Genomic DNA, 24,048 nt, shown 5'->3' with positions numbered 1-24,048 from the left:
GTGTTCCCAAAAACTTCACGGAGTGGAATATTTCTTCGCTCGCCAACGCTAAGCTGGCAAGCACTACTCGTGAGGAAAATCCAAAGCTAGATCACCTCCCAGCGAGACATCTCAACACGGGCGGTCGCGGATGGTCGTGACCACTCTCATTGAGAAACCATCCATTTGCGTTGAGAAAGCTGCCGATCGTGTAGAAAATCTACTTGAGCGGCAGAAAGAAGCCGCGCTCTATTGTGCTGCACATAGTCCTATTCACACTGATTTTCTAGCATGAGACAAATACTTGGCATTAACAATCAGCACAAATGGCGCGAACTAACGCACTCTGCCGTTTGCCGGACTCTTCGTACAGCGTCAGAGTTTTTTAATCACTTTGCGGAGTTCGGCATAGGAGAAATCCGTGAACTCCGCCCAGACCTAGCAAAAACACTGCCTCATGATGAGTATATAATGACACAAGTATTTATGGGAAAGTAGTCCAGGGAGCTTTGCGTTTACTTCCAGTTTCTTTGTGTAATGACCCCCTTACTTTGTACGTTCACGCACTAATTAAGGAAGCAGGCACATAATTGTGATAAGAGATGCACCTCTGTGGTCCAGTCACTGATTATTTACACCCTCGAAACAACAGCCAACTAAACTGTAGTGCAAACATGCTCGCTTTAACGGCTCGCAAATAAGTTTGTGCTTTAAAGGCAGACGGTGGCCCGCGTTTACTTGTAATGTTTTTCTCTGTGGAAACATAACACTTGCACCAACGTTTATTTAAATCTCCTGTGTTATAGCTCCTTTAGTTTAATACTGTGGTCTCGCCTGAGTCTGAGCACCTATATTTTTGGGGAATCAAATGATTTGATTTGAAAAATGGAAGTGAAACGTTGTGGGCATCAGAAGAAAGTACGACTGAAGCAGAAAAATTTAAAACTCCACAATTTGAACCTGCGATTTCCCTCTTCCCGTGCCAGCAGGTCAATGGGAAATAGTGAGATTCCCTGCTAGTCCAATTCCTGTGATTGGTCATGGATCATGTTATGCAATTGCTTGACATACAAACATCTGCTCCTCCCCACCTTCTGTTAAGTGGAACAAGCCAACTGTAAAAACTCCCAGTTCCTAAGGGCCAATTAACCGCATTCCCACCCTCCCTAGAAAACATTACCCACCCATGCCCACCCATGTTACCTTCCTCTGTAGAGAAGAGATGGCCTTCTCCATCCTGGTCACCACCGACTGAAGATTCTCTGAGGAGGAGGAGTCGACTGAAGATTCTTGCTCTTGAAACCTGAGGACAGTGAATGATGAAAATAATCAATCATATAAAAGTGGATGGACATTGGTTTAAATGACTTGGCAGATCTGTACTCCATGATTGGAAGCTATTGGTGATGTTGGATTATATTTATATTGAGCTGCCCTGATGAAGTCTATGTGTATATTTTGCTGTTAGACGAAACACGCGTTGGCTAGGATCGACCAGGTTGCTGTTGTGAATACAATAAAAGAAGATGACTTACTACACATGTGGACTGGATTATCTTGTGGACTCATAAATTACTTTGTAATATTGGACTCTCCTTTGCTCGGGATACTACCTTTATATATTTGTTGTTGTGGATTTTGTCCACATCAGATGGTGGCGGAGTGATAGACGTCACCTTTTATCCCTGGGAGCAGTCTTATATGTTGTTAACTACTTTTCAACAACTGAGCGCAAGCTTATAACCAACTATCATACCTCTGTTTCTCTTCAGGGAATCTTAGGAAGTGCAGTTTTACCACATAAAACGATTAGGTTCAGGTCAGAGTTTGTGTTGGATGTGAAGAATCTTTCAAGTTAGGCTTGATGGCCAATGACGGCAAAGGCCGGTCACAGGACTAGATCAACGAGGAGGTAAGGCTCTAGGTGAAGCATAATAACAGCTAATTAAATGATCAGATCTTGAACGTAGTAACTAAATTAGAACAAGAAAGAGATAAATTGCAAAGTACCTCACAAAGAGAAATTTATTGAGTTAAACATTTGGAATGAATGATGTTAAACGGCTTAATTGACAAATATAAATATTTTTTGTTTTGTTTGTTAAAATGAAATACAATGGTTATAGTAGACAAGATGTCCTCTTCCTGGGAAGGGATTTATGGGAAGCAGCAGGATAACTAATGGAGAAGTACTCAGCTGTCGCCAGCCAAATGTTTTACAGACAAATATACATGGTGTGGACCCGGTAACCCTCAGAATCTGGGCCTGTTATAGGTACAATTTTACAATTTCCTGACAGAATCATTCTGGAATTTTATAGCTAGTTGTTTTAGGCACAAACGTATGCACCATAAAGTGCTATCAAGCTAGTAAGCATAGCTTATGACTTTTATGACCACAATATCATACATAAAGTTGTAGAATGAATATGTATTTTGAATATGGAATGAATCATTACTGGATTATAAAAGTGTTCATTGTGTTTGAGGATTGGATAAATTTACATTTATTCTGTTTCGGTTTTTTTCAGAATTAATTTAATTTTATGAAGTCTTACAGTAATCATATTCCTCACAAAATGCGAACAGAAGCACGAAACGCATTGCGTGGTTGATTTCCTTGCAACCAGTTTGTATATATAAATGCACAAAGAGCACCATGTCCAGTATCAAAGAATGATTATGGATAACTGAAAGAATACCTTTTGGAGAACCATGTATTGGAACTCTACATTTAATAAAGCTCTATATAAATCAGTGAGAATTGAGCTATGCAGGTGTATTCTGTGCAGAACATTTCTTCACAGAGGTACCTGCAAGAGAGCTGTGATACCCTTTGAGCAGATGGCTTTGATAATGGGGGTGGGTATGCGGTCATTTATAGTAGTTTTTATGGAGTTGCTATTCCTGGCTAGGGTTTACCTACTCCGGAATTGTAAGGAGTCAATTGGGACTTTGAGGCATGGAGGTAAAATAGGTTGATCAGTGTGGGCATTTTCGATATCGTAGTTGTGTGGGTAAGTGTTAGTTTTTACAATGAAATAATAATTCATGTTGGCGGGTATTGTCCCTGAGAGGGGATTGCAGAGGATTGATTCTGTGCTTAATTGCATTGAAAACCGATTTGAAGTGTTTTTGGCCTGCGGTATAGGTGATTGGCTTGTAGTCTGCGTTTGCGGAGTAGTTTTTGTGAGCCTTGCTGGATTTTTTTGCAATTTTCTGGTCATGTGATATTTGAGACTTGCATCTTGACTTTTGAGGATTGTATATTTATATTGTGTTGGCATTAAGCTCTTGAGTGTACCAAGGTGCAGATGGCGAGGGATTTTTCAAGTGGCAGCTGTGTCTGTGTCTGTGTCTGTATAAATGTTGATTTCAAAGAGTGGTTTATATCTGGTTGGGCTGGGTGTGAAAGAAATGTGTGCTTGTTTGTTGGAGTGCAATGTGAGTGGGAGGTACTCATAGCAAGAACTGAGTGTTGTGATTCATACGTACGAATGATGTTTCAGAACCTTGTACATGGATTCCTAATAAGAATCCTGGTCTTTGTCAGTTGCTCTTGGCTGTTTATGGATGAGGTTTATTAAACCCACCTTACCACCTATCAACGTCTGTTATCCTCATTTTTATATTATTTTGACAACTTTATATAAAGTAGCGCGTCCAGTTCAGTTTTGTGAGTTCATTGAAGACTCAACTTGAGCTGATGAAGAGACAGGGAGTCTGGTGAAAAGAATGTCTTAAGGCTGTAGTTCTTAACCTGTAGTCCAATTTAGGGGGTCTGCAGACCCATATGATTTCTAACCATTACTTTTGGTCACTAAACATCAGCATTTTGAGGTATATAACAATGTAAAATGAGATTCCCCTATGAGGATATTAGTTTCATGACATAACAATAATACTTGCTTGAAGTGTAATGAATTCCCTGTGTATTTGATATATGTATTAATGAAATGACTTCTGCTGAGAGGCCTGATTTCACATTAATGGCTATTATTTTTTTAACTTAACTTGGGTCTTACACCTGTGAGAGGTCACTCTCATATTTGAACTTGCATTTACGCGAATGCGAATTTGCTAAATGGTATGTATGAAGAAAAATCTGGTGCAAACCAAGGAATCGCAAAATTTGCGATTCCTTATTTTGCAATTGCATTTAAGGAATCACAAATTTTGCGATTCCTTAAATGCAATGTATGAAGCAAAAAAAAATGCAAATTGTCCTTAAGGAATCGCAAATTACCACCAACTTCAAGTTGGTGGTAAGTTGTGAATTCCTTGAAAAATGCACATTTTTGCATTTTTCAAAGTGCCATGTGACGCACATACATGCCCTTAGGGCATGTATGTGCGCCACATGTTTACCCATGCTTATTCCAGGGGCGCAACAGGGTGTCCTTTGGACACCCCTGCACCCTTGAATTATTCTCAATTTGCGATTCTCAAATAGCGAATCGCAAATTGAGAATAACTTCCCATTCATTCCTATGGTCCTCCTGGCCCATAGAAATGAATGGGAAAGTATTCCTTAATTGCGATTCGCAATTTGAGAATTGCAATTAAGGAACACTAAGAATTCGCAAAAAAAAATGCGAATTTGTACATACATACCAATTTGCGATTCTGAAATAGCGATTTCTAAAAAATAGCTATTTCAGAATCGCAAATCAGCTTGATGATACATATGGCCCTAGATGCCTTGGCCCAACAAGCCCTGACCAAGATCATGTCAACATCCCTGATACCTCCTACAGACAACAACGTATTGAGGTGGGCACCCCCTGACCTCAATGGCTAACAATGAGCTCAAGAGTACCTCAAACTGAACATAATGAAACAATTAATCCATGTTCATCATCAACAGCACCAGAAGAGCTTAGGTCTAGAGATGGATCTCAGACATGGAAGGGGTTAGGTGAAATGTAAAAATAATTAGATGTATCCTCTACACTGGCCTTACCCTCAACAACTGAACTGCATTCGCAGTTTCGATGTTGAGGGTAAGGCCAGCGACAACTCTCGAACCCCATGCAGAATAAAAGTCTACCTTTGTTACTGAGACTCACGCTCGACCACCTGGGCATCCGTTCTCTCAATCTAGATGGTAGCAACGTGCTGCTCAACAAAGTGAATGATTTCACTTTGGCTCCAATAACGAGTGTCCTCCATGTTTCAGTCTCCATCATGAATAGAGCTAAACAACTATGACCTGCACTGCACTATCTGCCCTTTAAGGACTTCATCCTCTTCAAAATCTGATGAATTACCTACGAAGCCATAATAGTCCGCATTCTATACAGCGGAGCAGAAAAACAAACCACCTGAGGACCCCAAGGATATGCAAACAGTAATAATATCATCATAGATGAAATCAAGAAATGCTAAAAGGAGAAGGCCAGAAGACAGGCCTTCCAAGTTAATGCATTCAGGTATTGGATTAACAGCAATGTTAGGATCGCCAGTACCTCCAGCACTCCAGAACTCCAGAACTTATCTCCAGTCAGACTTACATACTACCTGATACCGTGTGCATTGCATCATGGCCCTGCAGCTAGGTTTACACTATATAAATACCATCAATAATGCACATGATGCAAAGAAATGTTCCCATCGCATAGCCCATGGATCTTTTCCAGGACACTCCTTTGTTATGAAATACTTTTGCTGCTTTAAAAGCCACCAATGCAGCCAGTTCCCCTCCATATATGTAAGTCACCCACACTCACAGCACCATATATTAGTGGTTCCATAGGATTATAGAATGACGACTGTCTCCTACCTGATTTCCTTCTTCTCTTCTGCTGACGGGTTTTCTTCTGGATAGCTGTAGATGGGAGATCTGCGGCTCCGGAACTGCTGGGACAGGGCGTGAAACTGCCCACGACTCTTACAGTCTACAGGGGAAGAAGAGGGAGCAGCAGCTGGAAATGAGAATTAAGCAGCCATCTCTGCAGTTCCACAGTCTCCACCCAACCTCCATGTCCTTTCAGAACAGGTTTGAGATTTTGACACCAAAATAGATGGACGAAACTATGACAAATCAAATTTACTGTGATAATCACCACATACCAAGGTACTAATTGAATATGCTACTTACTAGTATGCATCTGTTCTTGGCATGTAGGGCTGCTAACATTCATATCTTAGCATTAGATCGCCGCCTAGTGTTGGGTCCGGATGATCGCACATTGTTGTCCTGGAAGAGTCTTCGAAGTATCCTGAGATAGGTGGCTCCTCCCCTGGACTACAGTGCGCATGGGCATCGGCTCCATCCCCAGATTGTTTTTCGCCATTGTGGCAGAAGATGGAGTGAAAAGTGTAAAGGATGTCCATGCTAATGATTGAATACAATAGTATATCTGCAGCTGCGACAGGCACCGGGGAGGAGGGTGGGCGATATGAATGTTAGCAGCCCTACATGCCAAGAACAGATGCATACTAGTAAGTAGCATATTCAGTTCGAGGCATGTGGGCTGCTAAATTCATATCTTAGCATAGAATACATAGCAGTCCCTCCATCAGCGGCGGTTGCCCGTGCCAGCTGCAGAAACCTGAAAAAGTGTCTTGAGAACAGCCTGTCCTACAGCAGCTTGCTGCTTGGAATGCACGTCAACACAGTAGTGTTTTGTAAAGGTATGTGGTGTAACCCACGTGGCTGCTCTGCAAATGTCCTCTAAAGGAATGTTCCCTAGGAAAGCCATGGATGCCCCCAATTTGCGTGTGGAGTGCGCCCTTGGGGGTATTGTTAAAGTGCGCTTGGCCTTGTGATAACAGATTTGGATGCACTTAACAATCCATCTGGCTATTCCTGCTTTGGAAATCGGGTTGCCTTTGTGTTGTGGTGAGAAGGCAACAAAAAGTTGTTTTGTTTTCCTAAAGTGTTGTGTCCTGTCTATGTAGTACATCAACGCCCTCCGTACGTCTAACGTATGGAGCATTCTTTCCGCCACCGTTTGTGGGTTTTGGAAGAATGCCGGCAAGTCTATAGTTTGGTTGAGATGAAACTGTGACACCACCTTTGGAAGGAATTTGGGGTTAGTACGTAGCACTACCCTATTTGGATGAATCTGAATGAATGGCTCTTGGATTGTGAGCGCTTGTAGCTCACTAACACGCCTCAGTGACGTAATAGCAATCAGGAAAGCTACTTTCCACGTTAGGAATTGTAGTTCACACGAGTGCAGTGGCTCAAATGGTGGTCCCATCAGTCTGGTGAGGACCACATTGAGGTTCCACACCGGAGCTGGCGGTGTTCTTGGGGGAATGACTCGTTTCAGACCTTCAAGGAAAGCTTTAATGGCAGGCACCCTGAAGACAGAGAGATGCTGCCTATTTTGAAGGTAAGCTGCGATGGCGGATAGATGTATCCGAATAGAAGTGAACGCTAGCTTGCACTTGTAAAGATGTAACAGATAGCAAATGATGTTAGGGATAGATGCATCTAGCGGATTGATGTCATTGGCTGTACAGTAAATGACAAAACGCTTCCATTTTGGTATGTGGTGTAACCCACGTGGCTGCTCTGCAAATGTCCTCTAAAGGAATGTTCCCTAGGAAAGCCATGGATGCCCCCAATTTGCGTGTGGAGTGCGCCCTTGGGGGTATTGTTAAAGTGCGCTTGGCCTTGTGATAACAGATTTGGATGCACTTAACAATCCATCTGGCTATTCCTGCTTTGGAAATCGGGTTGCCTTTGTGTTGTGGTGAGAAGGCAACAAAAAGTTGTTTTGTTTTCCTAAAGTGTTGTGTCCTGTCTATGTAGTACATCAACGCCCTCCGTACGTCTAACGTATGGAGCATTCTTTCCGCCACCGTTTGTGGGTTTTGGAAGAATGCCGGCAAGTCTATAGTTTGGTTGAGATGAAACTGTGACACCACCTTTGGAAGGAATTTGGGGTTAGTACGTAGCACTACCCTATTTGGATGAATCTGAATGAATGGCTCTTGGATTGTGAGCGCTTGTAGCTCACTAACACGCCTCAGTGACGTAATAGCAATCAGGAAAGCTACTTTCCACGTTAGGAATTGTAGTTCACACGAGTGCAGTGGCTCAAATGGTGGTCCCATCAGTCTGGTGAGGACCACATTGAGGTTCCACACCGGAGCTGGCGGTGTTCTTGGGGGAATGACTCGTTTCAGACCTTCAAGGAAAGCTTTAATGGCAGGCACTCTGAAGACAGAGAGATGCTGCCTATTTTGAAGGTAAGCTGCGATGGCGGATAGATGTATCCGAATAGAAGTGAACGCTAGCTTGCACTTGTAAAGATGTAACAGATAGCAAATGATGTTAGGGATAGATGCATCTAGCGGATTGATGTCATTGGCTGTACAGTAAATGACAAAACGCTTCCATTTTGCAGCATAGCATGCTCTGGTTGTTGGCTTCCTTGCCTCCTTGATGATGTCCATGCATTCAGGAGGTAGGTTGAGGTATCCAAACTCTAAGACTTCAGGAGCCAGATCGCCAGGTTGAGCTGTTGCGGATCTGGATGCTGAATTTCTCCATGGTTCTGCGTCAAAAGCCTGGGCGTGAGGCGCAGTCTTTGATGCGGTACCACTGAGAGTTCGAGGAACGTGGTGTACCAGGCCTGGCGCGCCCACGTTGGAGCAACTAGGATGAGTGTCATCGAGTGTTGCCTTAGTTTTTTCGCCACCAGTGGTATCAGAGGTGTCGGCGGAAAAGCGTACGCAAATTTGCCTGACCAGTTCATCCATATCGCATTGCCCTGCGATTGCGGGTGTGGGAACCTGGCGGCGAAGCTTTGGCATTTTGCGTTCTCCCTTGTGGCGAACAGGTCTATCTCTGGATGACCCCACCTTTGGAAGTACGGCTGGAGTACTGATGGATGTATCTCCCACTCGTGCATTTGATGGCTGTATCTGCTGAGCAGATCCGCCATCTGATTGTCCTTCCCTGGGAGGTGTTCTGCCATGAGGAAGATGTTCCTCTGAATGGCCCACTTCCACATGCTCTGAGCCAGATGAGACAGCTGCGGTGAGTGGGTGCCCCCCTGCTTTTGGATGTAGTACATCGCGGTCATGTTGTCCGTCCGGACTAACACTACTTTGTTGCACAGATGTACAATGAAGGACTTGAGCGCCATGAAGATCGCCATCAGTTCTAGATAGTTGATGTGCATCTTCTGTTGCTGCGTCGTCCATAGTCCCTGCACTGTGTAAGTGAGCAGATGAGCTCCCCATCCCTGGAGAGATGCGTCCGTTGTCAGGATAATCTGTGGTACTGGCTCCTGGAACAGTCGGCCCTTGCAAAGGTTGTGTGGAGTCCACCAATGCAGAGAGTCGTATGCCCGACTGGTAACCAACACTAGGTCTGTTAATTCTCCCTGAGCCTGTGTCCACTGATTTGCTAAGCACTCCTGCAGCGGGCGCATATGCAACCGTGCGTGAGGGACTATGAAGATGCAGGAGGCCATCATGCCTATCAGCTGCATGAACACTCTCGCTGGAAGTGAGTGTTTTGGTCTGAACTTTTGGATTAGAGACTGCATGCTGTCTATCCTGACTTGGTGTGGTTGAGCTTTGGCCGTCAGGGTATTGATTGTCGCACCGAGAAACTGCCGGACATGTGCCGGCTGAAGATGCGACTTTGGGTAATTCAACGAGAAACCCAGGTCGTGAAGGAGGTGAATGGTAGTCGACATGTCCGCGGCGCACTGTTGTTCCGACTTGGCTTGAACGAGCCAGTCGTCCAGGTAGGGGTAGACATGGATGTTCTGCCTCCTGAGGTGCGCTGCTACTGTCGCCAGGCACTTGGTAAATACCCTTGGGGCTGTGGTGACTCCGAAGGGTAGGACCTTGAACTGATAATGCCTGCCTTGGATAGTGAACCTGAGGTATTTTCTGTGGGACGGGTGTAGTGGAATGTGGAAATAAGCATCCTTGAGGTCTAAGGTTGCTAAGAAGTCCCCTTTGTTTAACAAGGGAAGAATCTGTTGCAGTGTAAGCATATGGAAATGTTCTGACAGTATATACAGGTTGAGGGGACGGAGATCCAGAATTGGTCTGAGAGATCCGTCCTTCTTTGGAATAAGGAAGTACAGGGAATATACCCCCGTGCCTTCCTCCCCCACTGGCACGAGCTCGATTGCGCCTTTTTGCAGCATCACCACCACTTCCTGCTGCAATAAGTGCAAGTGCTCTGCGGACATAGGCCTTTGCCTTGGTGGAATGTTGGGTGGAGTGGATTTTAACTCCAGACAATAACCGTACTGGATAATTTGTCGCACCCACCTGTCTGTGGTGATGTTTATCCAGATGGGCAGGAACTGCTGTAGTCTGCCCCCGACAGGTGTTAAGTGGTCGGAGGGCAGTGACAGAGAGTCACTGTTTGCTTGGGGTAGAGGAGCGTGAGTTGTTGTTCCCTCTGCCGCGTCCTCTGGTGCTGTTTCCTCTGTAGCCCCCCTTGTTCTGTTTGGGGTACGAGGATTGTGCTCCACCTCTAGAGAATTGTGACTGCTGACCCATCTGTCCTCTGGTGACTCCACGTGCACCTGAGCGACGAAAAGTATTGCCACGAAACTGTTGTGATTGAAGGGCCCCCATAGATTTGGCAGTTTTGGTGTCTTTTTTAATTTTTTCTAGGGTGGTGTCAACATCTGGACCAAACAGTCTATCAGGATTGACTGGTTGATTAAGTATGGTTGTCTGAATGTCAGGTTTAAACCCCGATATGCGGAGCCACGCCTGTCGTCTCAGCATGACGCTAGTGTTAATGGTCCTAGCGGCTGTGTCCGCGGCATCAAGTGCACACTTTATGGCCGCGTTGGAGATCAGTTGTCCTTCCTGTATAATCATTTTGGTGCCCTCTTGAAACTGTGGAGGCAGGTGTTGCACAATTTGCTCTAGGGTGTCGTAATGCGACCTATCATAACGTGCCAATAGTGCCTGTGTATTTGCAATACGCCAGAAATTGGCAGCCTGCGCAGCTACCCTTTTGCCTCCTGCCTCTAGCACTTTGGACTCCTTATCCGGGGGAGGAGCTTCACCCGTTGTTTGGGAGTTGGCCCTTTTTCGGGCATTTGCGACCACCAGGGAGTCAAGCGGCAACTGTCCCCGAATGTATGCAGGGTCTGCAGGTGCTGGTCTGTACTTTTTTTCAATACGTGGATTGACCACCCTCGCCCTGGTAGGCTCTTTAAAGATGTCCGCCGCATGCTTGAGGACCCCTTTGAGCATAGGCAGTGTCTTTACAGTTCTTTCAGAAACTGAAAAAGTGTCAAATAGAAAATCCTCTTCAACTGGGTCAGCATGCATGTCCACATCATGATTAGCAGCTGCCCTTTCAATGAGTGCATGGAAACCTGCAGAATCCTCTGTTGGGGATGCACGTGTACTGAAAGGCTGTGGGTCTTGTCCCACATTATGGGTGCCTTGGTCACCAAAGTCATCATATGAATCCGGCTGTGCATCTGGTTCATTGACTGGGAAAGTGTATTGGTCATCTTCACCATATCCCTCACTTTCAGAGTGGTCTGGAGACGGAGTTGGGCTCCTTCTTAGAGGGGGCTGGATAGGTTCCATGAGGCCTGAGGCGTCCTGTGGATACTTTTTCTTCTTCAGGGGGATGACATAGGAGTCCACCGGCTGTGAAGTTATCTTCCTCTTGTAAAGGGTCAATTTGCCTGTTTCAGCGTCGATAAAACACTCCGAATCCTCTTCTGAGTCGAGTACTCGACCTGAAAGTGCCCCTGCCGTTGAAGAATCCGACTTCTTTGGAGTCGATTCTGTTGAGAAGGCCTTCGGCGCCTCTTTTGGCGGCAGAAGGAAGAGGAGTTTACTCGCAGACTTGACCGGAATGTCTATCGCCTTCTGTTGCGATGGCGTCGGCGCCGACGAAGCAGAGGCTTTCTCCCTAATTCTTTGTAGTGAAGAAGCGACGAGGGACGCGTCACTCACAGTGGCCTTTGGCACCGACGAGGAATCCTTGACCTTGCCTTCGGATCCGACGTCCTGTTGGCCCTTCTGAGTCTTGGACGATGATGCCGCGTCCGCCGACCCAGAGGCCTTGGACCGATGCGCAGATGTGCCAGCCTTCGATCCGTGTGACTTCGACGGCTCCGTCTCTACCAGGCGTCCGACCAACGAAGTCCCAGTCGGAGCTGGAGCCGTGCCGCAGTCTTTGGCGGGCTTTGCCGGCGTCGCAGCGGTTGACCTGTGCGTGCCGCCCTTCTTAGAGGATCCCTCCTCTGGCACCGATTTCGACACTGTGGAATCGACAGATTTCTTCGACCTCTGTGGACCGGAGGTCGACGGAGTCGATGAAGCAGCGAGTTTATTCGTTTTTGGTGGTACGGCCGCCATCTTAGGGACGCTCGAGTCCTTGAGTTTCGGTTTCGATTTCGGTTCGGCCATTTTAGGTGTAGTCGTTACCGCAGGTTTCAGTTTCGGTTTCGATACCGTCTGCGCAGCAAGTATGTCCGTGGCCGGGCCTGAAGGCGGGGCCGTGGCTTGCGCGACGGGGTCTTGGGTAAGGCCGACAGGCGATCCCGTGACCCGCTCTGTATGTCCGTAAACTTCGGGGCATAGCTCATCCCCTGAGCTATCTTCCGCGGCCCCATAAACCTCTTCGACGTCCCCTACCTCGTCGACGTATTCAAGGCCTTGATCCACGACTCCGTCGTCGTCTTCCGGATCCGCCTCGACCTCCGTCTCGGGCGGGGAGATTTGAAGATGATGGCTCTGGTCCTCCTCTTCTTGGTCGTCGAAGATGTCGTCTGGTTCCGGGGCCGCTTGGTGGGCCTCAAGGCGCACCGCGCGCCGAATCTTGAGTGTCTTCTTGGACCTGAAACTCGCACAGGCCCTGCAGTTGTCTTCGTTAGGGTCTGGTGAAAGGCATTTGTTACAGACCGGGTGCACGTCTATATGTGGGTATTTGGCCCCACAGAGCGGACAGAGCTTAAACGGACTCCGCTCCATGCTGGAAAAGTCGCTGTCGAGTCGCGATGAGAAGGCCTCGATGTCCGAAGAGCAAAACTCCGCTGATTCCGGCTCCGAGAGACGGAAGAACTCGAGACCGCACGCAAACAATACCGACGTAATAAATACAAGGCCTTTTGGCCGTTTAAAGTTATGTTTTCTCGGTTCCGACAGAGAGACGTCGAGACCGCATCCGAACCCAATGGCGGAAAAAAAACAATCTGGGGATGGAGCCGATGCCCATGCGCACTGTAGTCCAGGGGAGGAGCCACCTATCTCAGGATACTTCGAAGACTCTTCCAGGACAACAATGTGCGATCATCCGGACCCAACACTAGGCGGCGATCTAATGCTAAGATATGAATTTAGCAGCCCACATGCCTCGAACCTATACCTACTTTGATTGATACCTCCATCCTCTGATTTCTGATATAAAACAGCTGATAAAAAACGTAATCTTAAGCAGTGACTTCCATCTGTGGGACAAGGGAGGGGTCTCAAAATGGCAGACATGATTGTTTACTCCTAGGCTACCAGGGAAGCAGATGCATGGCCTTGTTAAATGTATCTTCCCCCTAACTAAGCAGATATCCCTACATCACAAAAAGATGGAACACTCATTGCAGGTAGAGACAGCTCTGGCGGTTCCTGCCTGTTCCACAGCCACAGGTGTCTGTGGGGTACTGAACATTAAACGGTTTGAACCCAGGGGTCTCCAAACCGGTCCTGGAGGGCCGGATCCATGCCAGATTTTTTAAATTACTACATGTATCTCAATGGGGATATCAAAAATATTTGGCATGGATCCGGCCCTCCAGGACCGGTTTGGAGACCCCTGCGGCCTAGAGAGCTGATAGCCTCTCGTTATTTCGGGGCCAATTATTGATGTACAGCGTTTAATGCTGAAAATCAGAATTCTAAGTAAAGCAATATGACTACACCTAATATGTTTTTGTAAGCACTAGGAAGGCACTTTGCATGGATTAGGAATGCAGACAATCAACCAGGCATGATAAGGAATCAAACCACAAACTCAGCTAAAGGGCCAAATAAAATGGCAAAACAGTAGGCTTATCCAAGCAGAGGAAGGGGCAATAGCAGGTTGAGTCTCCATGAAGGAGCATCCCAGCAACTAGAAATAGTAGGTTAACACAATATGTAAGTAAGTCACTTGCACAACAAATAATAAGAGCAAAGAGGCACAACATGTAGGCACACCACTGACACCACAAATAAAAATATTTACTTGGTACAACTAAAGAAATAGTCAGATGGTACAACATGCAGGGAATATGAAATAAAAGTTGCCACAATGTGCAAGCACTTTACATGCAGGACAAATAGTATCAAGTTGGAAAACAGGAAGGCACGCTATTTGCGAGTAGACTTACATATAGGAATAGTAATCCAGCACCACATGCAGATACTTTACACCTCCATCAAAACTGAATGGTACAACTTTGGTACATGAGTATGCACTGAGGTTGATGAAGTATGGGGGATTACAGATTTGACTCCCAGCCCGCCCTAGCCATCGAACGTGTCATTCGTACCGTCGCAGCAGTCCTGCCACATGCGCAGGTCCATAGTCGGGATGTCATCGCAGCTCATCATACCCTTGGGGTACTCAGCTACTCTGAAGACATCTGGCTGGAGATGCCGGATGTCATCACCATTATCACAGAGCACACGTGCCAAAGAGACCTGTCTGATCTGGATGAGTTGGTCCGATGTGAACACGCCTGGGTTGGTGTACCAGAACCTGAAGAGGAAGATGTGGTCGCACAGAATTAGAAGGTCATTGTAAATAAAATAGAGGTGAAAACCTGACCTCTATCCAGGATATTTGATCACTGTGATGGAAGGAAGAGGTGATTTCTCTCTGGGCATGAAGCCTAGATTTTTAGTTGTGAATTCCAAACTGTCTGAACTACACTTTACCATGTTACACGTCATTACAGTCCTAAGATTCCAAGGTATTGTATCCAGTATAGGGGTAAGTGCTAAAAATATGAATGGAGCATTTCTATGCCTTATCGTTGCCCAGGGATCCCAGCGACACCACCACACAACCGACCATTACCAAGATCTCGCTGCCCAGTTCTCATAAACCATTCACTATGTCCCGGCTCGAGATCTCCCTCGCCTGTAGTACACTCCGCTAGGTACGAATTTAAAGTGCCATGAGAAAGATGGATTTTTCGGGAACCTCTATAAGCTAAGGGATTAACGGGCACCCCTGTCCTTTTGGCAAACATTTTGTTACCTCGTCTCAGCAGGGCGGACCCTTGTTCATCATTTTCACTGGTGTCATTTCTGTCCAGGACCACCAAATATTCCAGTGGTGGTCCAGACCAGAAAAACTGAAACTTGCCCTCACACCCTTGCAGTTTCCTCCTAGTACTTGGGGAACAATATATACTTTCTGAAGATAGTCCCCTGTTGGAATGGAATACCTGCTACCATGGTTTAATATTCCCTGAAAGCGGATCTCTCGTATGTGGGGGTATTTTTGTGGGAAGATTTCAGCCTTCACAGCAGACAGGTTCTAAAGGAGACCTTTAATCTACAAGCTACAACCTCTTGGTTAAAAAAACAAACACAGGACATAGCATTTAATATGCTTTTACAATGGTCAACATGGCAATCAACTCTACTTTTTAGGTGGATTCATCTACTTGATGTTGTTTCCCTCCACTTGGTACAAACAAATCACCTACTTTTACCTCGCATGGGTGCCGTGAGAGTTTGTCACTGTACCTGTCTCCGTCGCGGAGCCTCCTAAACTGAGTGGCCAGGAGGCACAGCAATGTCGGCCCAACTCTGCTCCCTGGGACGAGGTCTTCCACCATGAGGGCTGGGAACAAGTCAATGTTTTTGGGTGTCCCGTACAAGCTGTTAAAGGATAGAAGTATAAATGGGTGGGGGAGAGATAGCAATAATTATTATGGTCAATCTGAGAACAGGTGAATTGCAGGAGATACAGATGGGAAAAGTGAGAGAACGCAGAACAAGAAAAAAAGTGCAACTGACTAATAGAATGGAGCAGACTAAAGAAAGTGTGCAAAGGGTAATAAATAAGTTGGAGAAAGAGAAAAGGAAGACCAGGTTGGTATGGCAAAGGGGGAAGTGGACAGACAAAACAGTAGGGAAAAATAAGTGCTAAACAATATGAGAAATCACAAAGAAAACAATTAGACCTACCAAAAAGTATCTGATAGGAGTAGAAGAAAGGGGCATTTCCGAGGAATTGGAGCAGGATACAGGAACAGTGAAGAATCTGTTCTATGCAAAACAATATTTTCATTTTCTGAGACTTTTGGGTTCTCCTTTTGTGGAGCACTGCAACTGAATGACTTCCTGCTAACAAGCCTTTAACAATCCAACTTCGTGTTATCTGCCTTCATATTCGTGCTCAAGGACTGCTTGTTTTCAAGATTAATTTGCCAGGTCCTTGAGTTATAAGTCTTCCATCTCTGAGCCAAAGCTATAGAACTTCCTTCCTCTGGGTTAACATCTATAAAGTGTCCTTCTCAAGGATGAACGGCATTAAGGCATCCTTCTGTTAGGCTTTCAGCCATAAGGGTTCCTTAAGAGGTCAGACTGCTAGGAGCCAAGAGTGCTCAATAAGTCCTAACTAAAATAGCATAAAACATCTTTAATTGGGATTTACAGTTGTAGGACATCTTTGTCTGAGTTTTACAGCTATAAGCTACCTTTCTTCCTGACCTAAAGCTCTAAGGCAGTATTCTCTCGATCTTAGACTTTAAAAAATTATTTTCTTTGGCTTCCAGCGATAATGCTTCCTTCTCAGATCTGACTGCTGAAACATATTTTCCATTATATCTTACAGCTATAAGGTATCCTTCCCTGAGCTTTACAGTAGTATAGTATAAGGCCTCTTTCTCCATGGCAAAAGACATTTTGCCCCTGATCTTACAACTATGTGATATTCTCCAGAACTTCCAGCAATGCATCTTTCTACAGGTCTTACCTCTATAGGAAATCTTTCTCCTGGTTTTAGAGCTAACATACAGCCTTCTTCTAGGATCACATCTATAAAACATTCTTCTTCAGCCTGTACAGCTATAAAACGTCTACGGTGTCCAGAAATGAGACTTCCTTCTACCAGTGTTACTGCTATAGGATATCTTTCATCAAGCCTTACAGGTTTCAGACGTGCTTCTCTCAGTTGTGCAGCTATAAAATATCCTTCTCCAGATCTTAACTGCTACTAGAAATCTTTCACTGGGTCGTACAGCTATAGAGGATAGAGGCATCCTTCGTTTACCTCTATGAGCCACCATTCTCCAGTCCTCACACCACTACAGGAGCGCTTTCACCGGGTCATACAGGTGTAGTCTCTTACAGCTATGAGCTATCTCTAATTTTAGCTTCTTTGAGATCCACTCTATAAGACATATTTTGCCAAGTCTTACAGCTATAAGTCATCCTTTATGAGTCTTATAGCTTTCGATTTTCATATAAAGATCATACATCAGTGGGTCCTGATTCTCTATATGTCAGTTTTATATTTCATGTTATTATGCATAAGTTCACATAATTTTTCTGACATTTAACTTAATTAAGCAAATGCAAACTAAGCATATATCGCACATTGACTATATTGTTTTCTTCTGACATCAACTGATTCTTTAATAAATAATGATCATGAGGAAATATGAGACTAATGATAATAAATACACCTTTTGCATTTCCTATTTCCAATCTCAAAGGCAAACAATAACTCCGTTACTAAAATATCACCGAGAGGGCAAAATATTATAAGCTCAATCTGCTTTTCTAGCAAAACTTCACTATCCTCCAATGACTTGCATTTCTAAGGCTTGGTCTTAAAAACATCAGATGATGCTTCAAGTGTGGATACAGCTTCACTCAATGTCGGTGAAACACCATGTTTCCCATCCTGGGATTTTATGCGACGACCAGGGGACGTATTACGTACTGGCACTGTTTGTGCCCAGAGCATCTTTGAAAAGGTGCGCCCGGAGCAAACAATGCCAGTGTGCCCCATTATTGTGAATGCGCTGCCATGGGGCAGATGCGAACTTGCACTGCGCCCAAGTCAGCGCATTCATGCGAAAACACAGAGCCGCTGCTCCTTGTTTTCACAGTGTAGGCAGCACCCGCCTGCACTTTCAAAGGGGATTAGAGAACCCCTTGCAGTCCGGTGCAGTCAGTGACTGCACCCGCCTGCAATGGGATCCATGGGACCCCCTTTACCCACTGTAGAGGGCTGCTTTCAGGGGGCGAACTTACAGTGTGCCACCTTTTAAATGGTGCACTGTCAGTGCGCCTCCTGGGGGCTTTTTTGACTATGCGCCCGCATCTGTTATATGGCATGGGCGCAGAGTCAAAGGAATCCCCTCATTTGCATATGGTACGCCCCTATGCAAATGAGGGAACACCCTCTGCTGATATCACTTTAAGTGCACCACCGCTATTGGTATTATAGAAGGGGACGCACAAGCATCTGCACCCCCTTCGGTTATACCAAAGTGCCCCAAGGACGCAAAAAGAGGGGGAAAACACTGGTTGCGCCCCCAGGGCACCTTATGTTGTGTTCTGGAAGCTGTAGTCTTTCTGTGCTTCCCTTCCAATAGTTGGTTTAGTGCAGCTCAAATGAAAATGTTTAACCAAAAAGCCCAGGACTGGAAACGTAGCACTCAGTTGACATGGAGGGAGGTGGCAAGTACCTCTGAAGATATCATGTCTGTTAAGAAAAAGAGATATTTTCATGTTATGGTGATTAAACCTTCTAGTGACCTACCTTCTTAGCTTCTCCCTTATCTCTAGGTTTTGGATCTCATTGCGGAGGTCCTCAAAGTCATGTGCCGAAGTGAGGTTGCAAAAAACCCTGTAGTCATCATACGGGGGGATGCCGTGGTCACGGCCACGCTGGATGTTGATGGCAGCCAGATCCAGAGACACAGAATGCACCATGGAAAAGAGCTTCTCTGTCAGCTCCATGTTCAGGAGTTCCATGGGTACTCTCATCTTCCCTGGCACTCCAAAGAGGCCACGCAGGATGGGGTCGATCCCACCCTCCTGGATGATCCGGAATGGGGAGAAGAAGGCCTTGTGCAATGGGAGGTGTCCTTCACGGATTGGCTGAAAGGTAGAATTCAAGCGCTGCAGGATTGGGTTGATCAAAGTGTGCCCAAAACGAAAGGCTGCTGTTGCAAATGCATTCAGGATCCCGGCGTTCACACTTGGGTCGTATCCTTTGTAGTCCCCCAGCATCTTCATTCCGGCTTCCCCCAGAATCTTGGGTAGCCAGTGCGTGTAGGTGATGTGTTGCATTTGGGCACCAATGATTTTACGAGCCTCATGATAGATGGTTTCGCCATCCCAATGAGGATTTAGGCTTCGCAGCTCCTTGGCAATCCTGTTGTGTTCCCGGAACCACAGGATGTGCATTGAGGTCAGACCCAGCTGCTCATTGGCCCTGTGATCCCCAGCCAAAAAGCATGGGACAGAGGTCTCATTTTCACTTCTCATACACTCTGTTGGAGGTCCCACCGCGAAGGGCAAAAGGTGCTTCCCTGTGCCAGGCACCAGCTGCCCCTGCTTTAGCATCCCGCTGTCACGCTGAGCCATGTCTCTCAGCTCCAGAGCCTCCTGCTCTGTGCTGCCATAGACATTGGAGGCATCTATGTATGCCGTGAGGTGGTTGATCTGCTCCCGGGCGTAGACTGAGTTCATCAGTAGGGAAGTAGCTCCACTGCCACACACAGGACTGGAGCGCACGAAGAACATGCAGCGACCGTTCCGCACTCGTGGGTCATTTTCAGGGATGGTGATAGAGAAGCATGGTGGGTCATTGCTGCAGACACTGGAGCAAGGTGCTCCGTCTGAGAAGCGGGACATGCTGATGGCAGCCACTGTCTGATCCAGGTCGTGATCTAAGAATTGCCCCCACTGCATCAGCATGTGGGTGTAGCGGTCATCAGGTGTGATGGTCTCGGTGCCCACCATGGTCGTGGAGATGAGGCGGGGCAGCGGTAAGGGCAGCTCTCCAGATTCCTCAGTCAATGCAAAGCCACGGGGAAGGTTGAAGCCATTTTGGTAGGCTGGCCGCAGCAGGCGATGGAACGCTGTGAGTGAGGCTCCCCACATCGGATGCCGCAGGTTGTTGCACGAGCCATCGTGCGTTCGATAGCGTGTGTGGAAGCAGATGTCGGAACAGTTTGGGGAGCGGCGATGAGCAGAGCATCCAGAGAGGTTGGCAATCATGTTCAAGTAGTGAGGTGACACAAGGTCTTTGTAATGATAGCCTGTAAAAAACACAAACAACCTTAAATTATTAATGAATACAAGTTTTCACCCCAGAGCAATGCAAACTGTACAGGAGGCAGGTGTGGTGGAAGGGTGCAGTCTGAGTTAAAACTCAGTGGCGTGCCCATCGCCCCCAACCACAGTTTCCACTGTGGTGCCTTCATATTTTTGTAATCTTAGGAAGTCACTCATACCTTCTCACAGGTGAGGAGAGAAAAATGAGTAGGACCTCGAGTCAAACTTAGGGCCTGATTTATATCTTGATGGATGGGTTACTCTATAATAACAGTGACGGACATCCTGTCCGACGATATATAAATCCCATTATATCCTAAGGGATTTATATTTCGGCGGATGGGATATCCATCACTGTTGTGATTGAGTAACCTGTCCGTCAAGATCTAAATCAAGCCCTTAATCTCTTGGTGCATCAGTTCTCTCATCAGCCGCAAATTGGAAGCACTTATAACAGACACACACCCATCATTAGTGAAAAGTGTGACATTAACATATTTTTATCAATGCTGCCTTTTGGGTGGTTGCATGTGACTTGATTCTCAGTTTGGAATTTTCATGTGCAGCTAGTTATAAACACTGTCACAGCTTTCCAGAGAGGATATTGTTGTGCACAGGAAAGCCTCCTGCCAAAGCTCTGTACAGACTGATTTCATTCAGTGGCGGCTCCTCCACTAAGGCGGAGGAGCGTCGCCCCACTGCTTGTTGAGCAGTGCAAAAGAAAACGATAATAACAAGAAGTTATTATCATTTTATTTTTCTGTGCCACTCAAAACCATGAGGGGCTCCCCGCCGTCAGAGGGAGCAGGAGTGGTTTGAACTCCCTAAGTGCGCATGATGGCTTGACCGGCCCTCTGGGGCCAGCCAAACAGTCTTGAGCACTTAGCATGTTCTTCACTGGGCTGTGTTGCACACCCGGGTGGAGAACCTGCCCAGGCTCCCAAGCATTGCCTGAGCGGCTGACCAATCACAACACCGCATGGAAAAGCGGAAAAGTTACCTGATTCTGGGAAAACCGACTGTGTTTGACTGGTAACCCTGAGCCAAGCCGGCCATTCCCCATTACAGGGACTTTTAACTCAGAATTCCTGAAGTTGAGGGGTAGTTACTGGCAAATCAGTAATTCTAGTTCAGATATCTCCTCCCTTGCCCAACTCAGGACAACTCGGAATGAGACCTTTAAATCCCCCGGAAGTGGAATAACATGGAGATTTAGGAATATTGGTTCTTTCATTGCACACAGATTCAAGATTATGGAGACTTTCATCAAGAGAGCAGCCAGAAAATGAAAACACTACCCCATACTTAAACCATACCATTAAATACCCTGACCACTTTTCACTCATACATCTTTTCACAGTTCCACGTCTATTTTTCACCTTTCCATCTTTTCACCCTTTCACCTATCAATCCTTTCACTTTCATTCCATCCTTTCTCCCTTTCATCTATACATCATTTTACCCTTCCATTAATTCATTCTCTCACACTTCTTTTCACTCCATCTTGCACCCTTTCACCTTTTCGTCCTTGTTCCTCTCATGTTTTCTTCCTTCCTTTTTACCCTTCCTTTTTCCTTTCATTCGTTCTTTCCTTTCTCTACCATATTTTGTTCTCATCCTTACTTTTTCTTTCTCACCTCTCTCTCAGAAGCTCACTTTTTCTATTTGTCCCTCTGTCTTTTCTCCTATTGTTATCATTTCTCCTTCTCAGTGGTGCATGTTAGCCCACCTTCCAAATCCCTGTGTCATACTGGCCACAAATCCTAGGAAACATAGTGGGGGGACTCATTAACATAAGTACATCACAATTACATTACAGGAACTGACCTCAGAATATGTAAAGTCATGCCCTTTTAATATCCCTCCTTTATAATGTGGAACTGGCCTATTTTACAAAAAGAAGTTAAGAAAATCATGCACAAATGAGAAAAACAAGTTTGGGTTTGTTTCACTTTTTATAAATAGAATGAATGGTTTCTACATTTCAGGGTGTATTTGATCTCAGAAATGGCTGGAAGGGACCATGGGGCATATTATCAAGAAACTGCGTTAAAAGTATTGCCGCTTTAGCGACAGAAAACTGCTGCTAAAGCGGCGGGCTTGATAAGATACCCTTGTGAATTTCCATTGAAGGCCATGTTCTGGTGTGAACATGGGCTTCTATTGGAATTCTCCAGGGCATATTATCAAGTCCATTATCGCCGCTTTAGCGGCAGTTTCCTGCCGCTAAAGCGGCGATAATTTTAACGCCGTTCTTGATAATATGCCCCACTATTTTTAAACATACGTGCGGAGCTCAGGATTACATTTTAAACTGTCTTTAGAGAGTAAACACAATGTGGTTAGTGTACTTTTTTAAACAGTCAAACTTGATTTTCCTGCACGGTTGCTTTCTGCTCGTTTTCTTTGCCTGGCGACAGAGCACAAAGGCACTGCGCCTTTGCAGTTTGTTAGTTGATCGAATGGTTTTAATGGTGTGGAGTTTCCCAACTGAGGCTTTTGCATAAAAAAGCTGCTACCGGCAGGAAGGAGGGTTTAAAAACACCCTGAGGACAAGTTGCATGCGCACAGGGTTTATAAATGCAAGCAGTTGCGGTGCTGGGATACAGGTGACACCTCCCCGCCTCCCCCGTCTACCTTCGACTTGTGCCCTGTTGTCATTGTATTCTCTAACAATATTTTTTACGAGCACTATGCAAACAGAATATGCCCATAGGTAACTAATTCATGTTTTATTGCTGGAGTCTCCAACCAGTAGCTCTGGAGCTACCGGTAGCTCTTCAGCACCCTAGAAGTAGCTCTCAGAGGTGAAGCCAAGCTCAGTACCCAATTCAGAGGGTTTGCAGACATCATACAAAGCAGCACTGCTCATCTCAAGACACTGGAGTGTCAACTACTTAAACCAATGCTGCAGCCTCATGAAAACACTCAACACACACTGCGGCAGGCTATGGGTCTTCTGCATGACCATCTGTCTCCACTCTCAATCTAGCAAAGTCACAAGGAGATTGGCCATGTTGTAGACCCTGCTCTATCAGCCACACTGTGTGTAAACAATGGACCAGGAAAGTGTCAGTAGTCAGAGCAGTAGCCAGCGCGGGCCCGCTGACGTGTGGGAGGATGAGAGCCAAAGTGAAACTGTGTGAGTTTGGCCCATGATCAGCCCAGGAGCTGAGGAAAGGGGAGTCTGGGTCCATAGGTGAGACAATTGAGTCTCATATACATGTGTCTGTGTGTAGATGCATGTGCGTGCATGTATATGTGTGTCTGGCATTATGTCCCTCCCTAATAAACAGTGTCACTCTCCTATACCTGGTATCAAGGACCATCAACAATATATGGTACCCCCATCATAAACGGGTGAAGGGGTTCATCTCTGGCATGTCCGTTCTTGGCATAAGCCGTGTCTGGTGGCTCAGTGGACTAAAGCACCCACTGCAGGGGCCTGTGTTCGGCCTCAAGGTCACAGGTTCAAATCCCGGTGGGTCCACTCAGCCTTTCATCCATTTGAGGTCGATAAAATGAGTACCATTGACTTGGGTAACAATAAACATCTGTTATTCAGCGCCAGGACACCTTCGGGTAATCGTGTGCTTTACAAATACACCTGTTATGTTATAATAGTGATGATTCTAACCGACGCGGATATTTGGGAAATATTTTGGGCATTTTTGGTCCAGTTGTGGCATACTGGAAGCCATCATTGACACATTAGGAGCACGACTGCCTCATTATAGCCAGCTCTTACATATAAAAGTCCCCTTGCATAATAAGGGCCCTGACACATATACAGTGAGCATCCCGCCTATTATAAGC

The 24,048-nt window shown here is 45.9% G+C and overlaps 1 protein-coding gene across 1 annotated transcript in view; it reads right to left on the bottom strand.

Annotated features, from left to right (window-relative positions):
- The window catches only part of LOC147706323 (peroxidasin homolog), a 191,176-nt gene that overhangs the window by 16,929 nt on the left and 150,199 nt on the right, over positions 1-24,048 (bottom strand). The window contains exons 15-19 of the mRNA XM_086932802.1: positions 18,710-20,216; positions 15,679-15,813; positions 14,472-14,680; positions 5,762-5,876; positions 1,183-1,282 (exon numbers count right to left, since the gene is read on the bottom strand). Coding sequence (XP_086788928.1) covers positions 1,183-1,282; positions 5,762-5,876; positions 14,472-14,680; positions 15,679-15,813; positions 18,710-20,216 — 2,066 coding nt within the window. The remainder of the gene's footprint in view (positions 1-1,182; positions 1,283-5,761; positions 5,877-14,471; positions 14,681-15,678; positions 15,814-18,709; positions 20,217-24,048) is intronic.

This window comes from Lissotriton vulgaris, chromosome 7 (assembly GCF_964263255.1).
Source record: "Lissotriton vulgaris chromosome 7, aLisVul1.2, whole genome shotgun sequence".
NCBI lineage: Eukaryota > Metazoa > Chordata > Amphibia > Caudata > Salamandridae > Lissotriton > Lissotriton vulgaris.
Note: the sequence above shows the minus strand (reverse complement) of the source record. Positions and strands in the feature narration are given on the sequence as shown.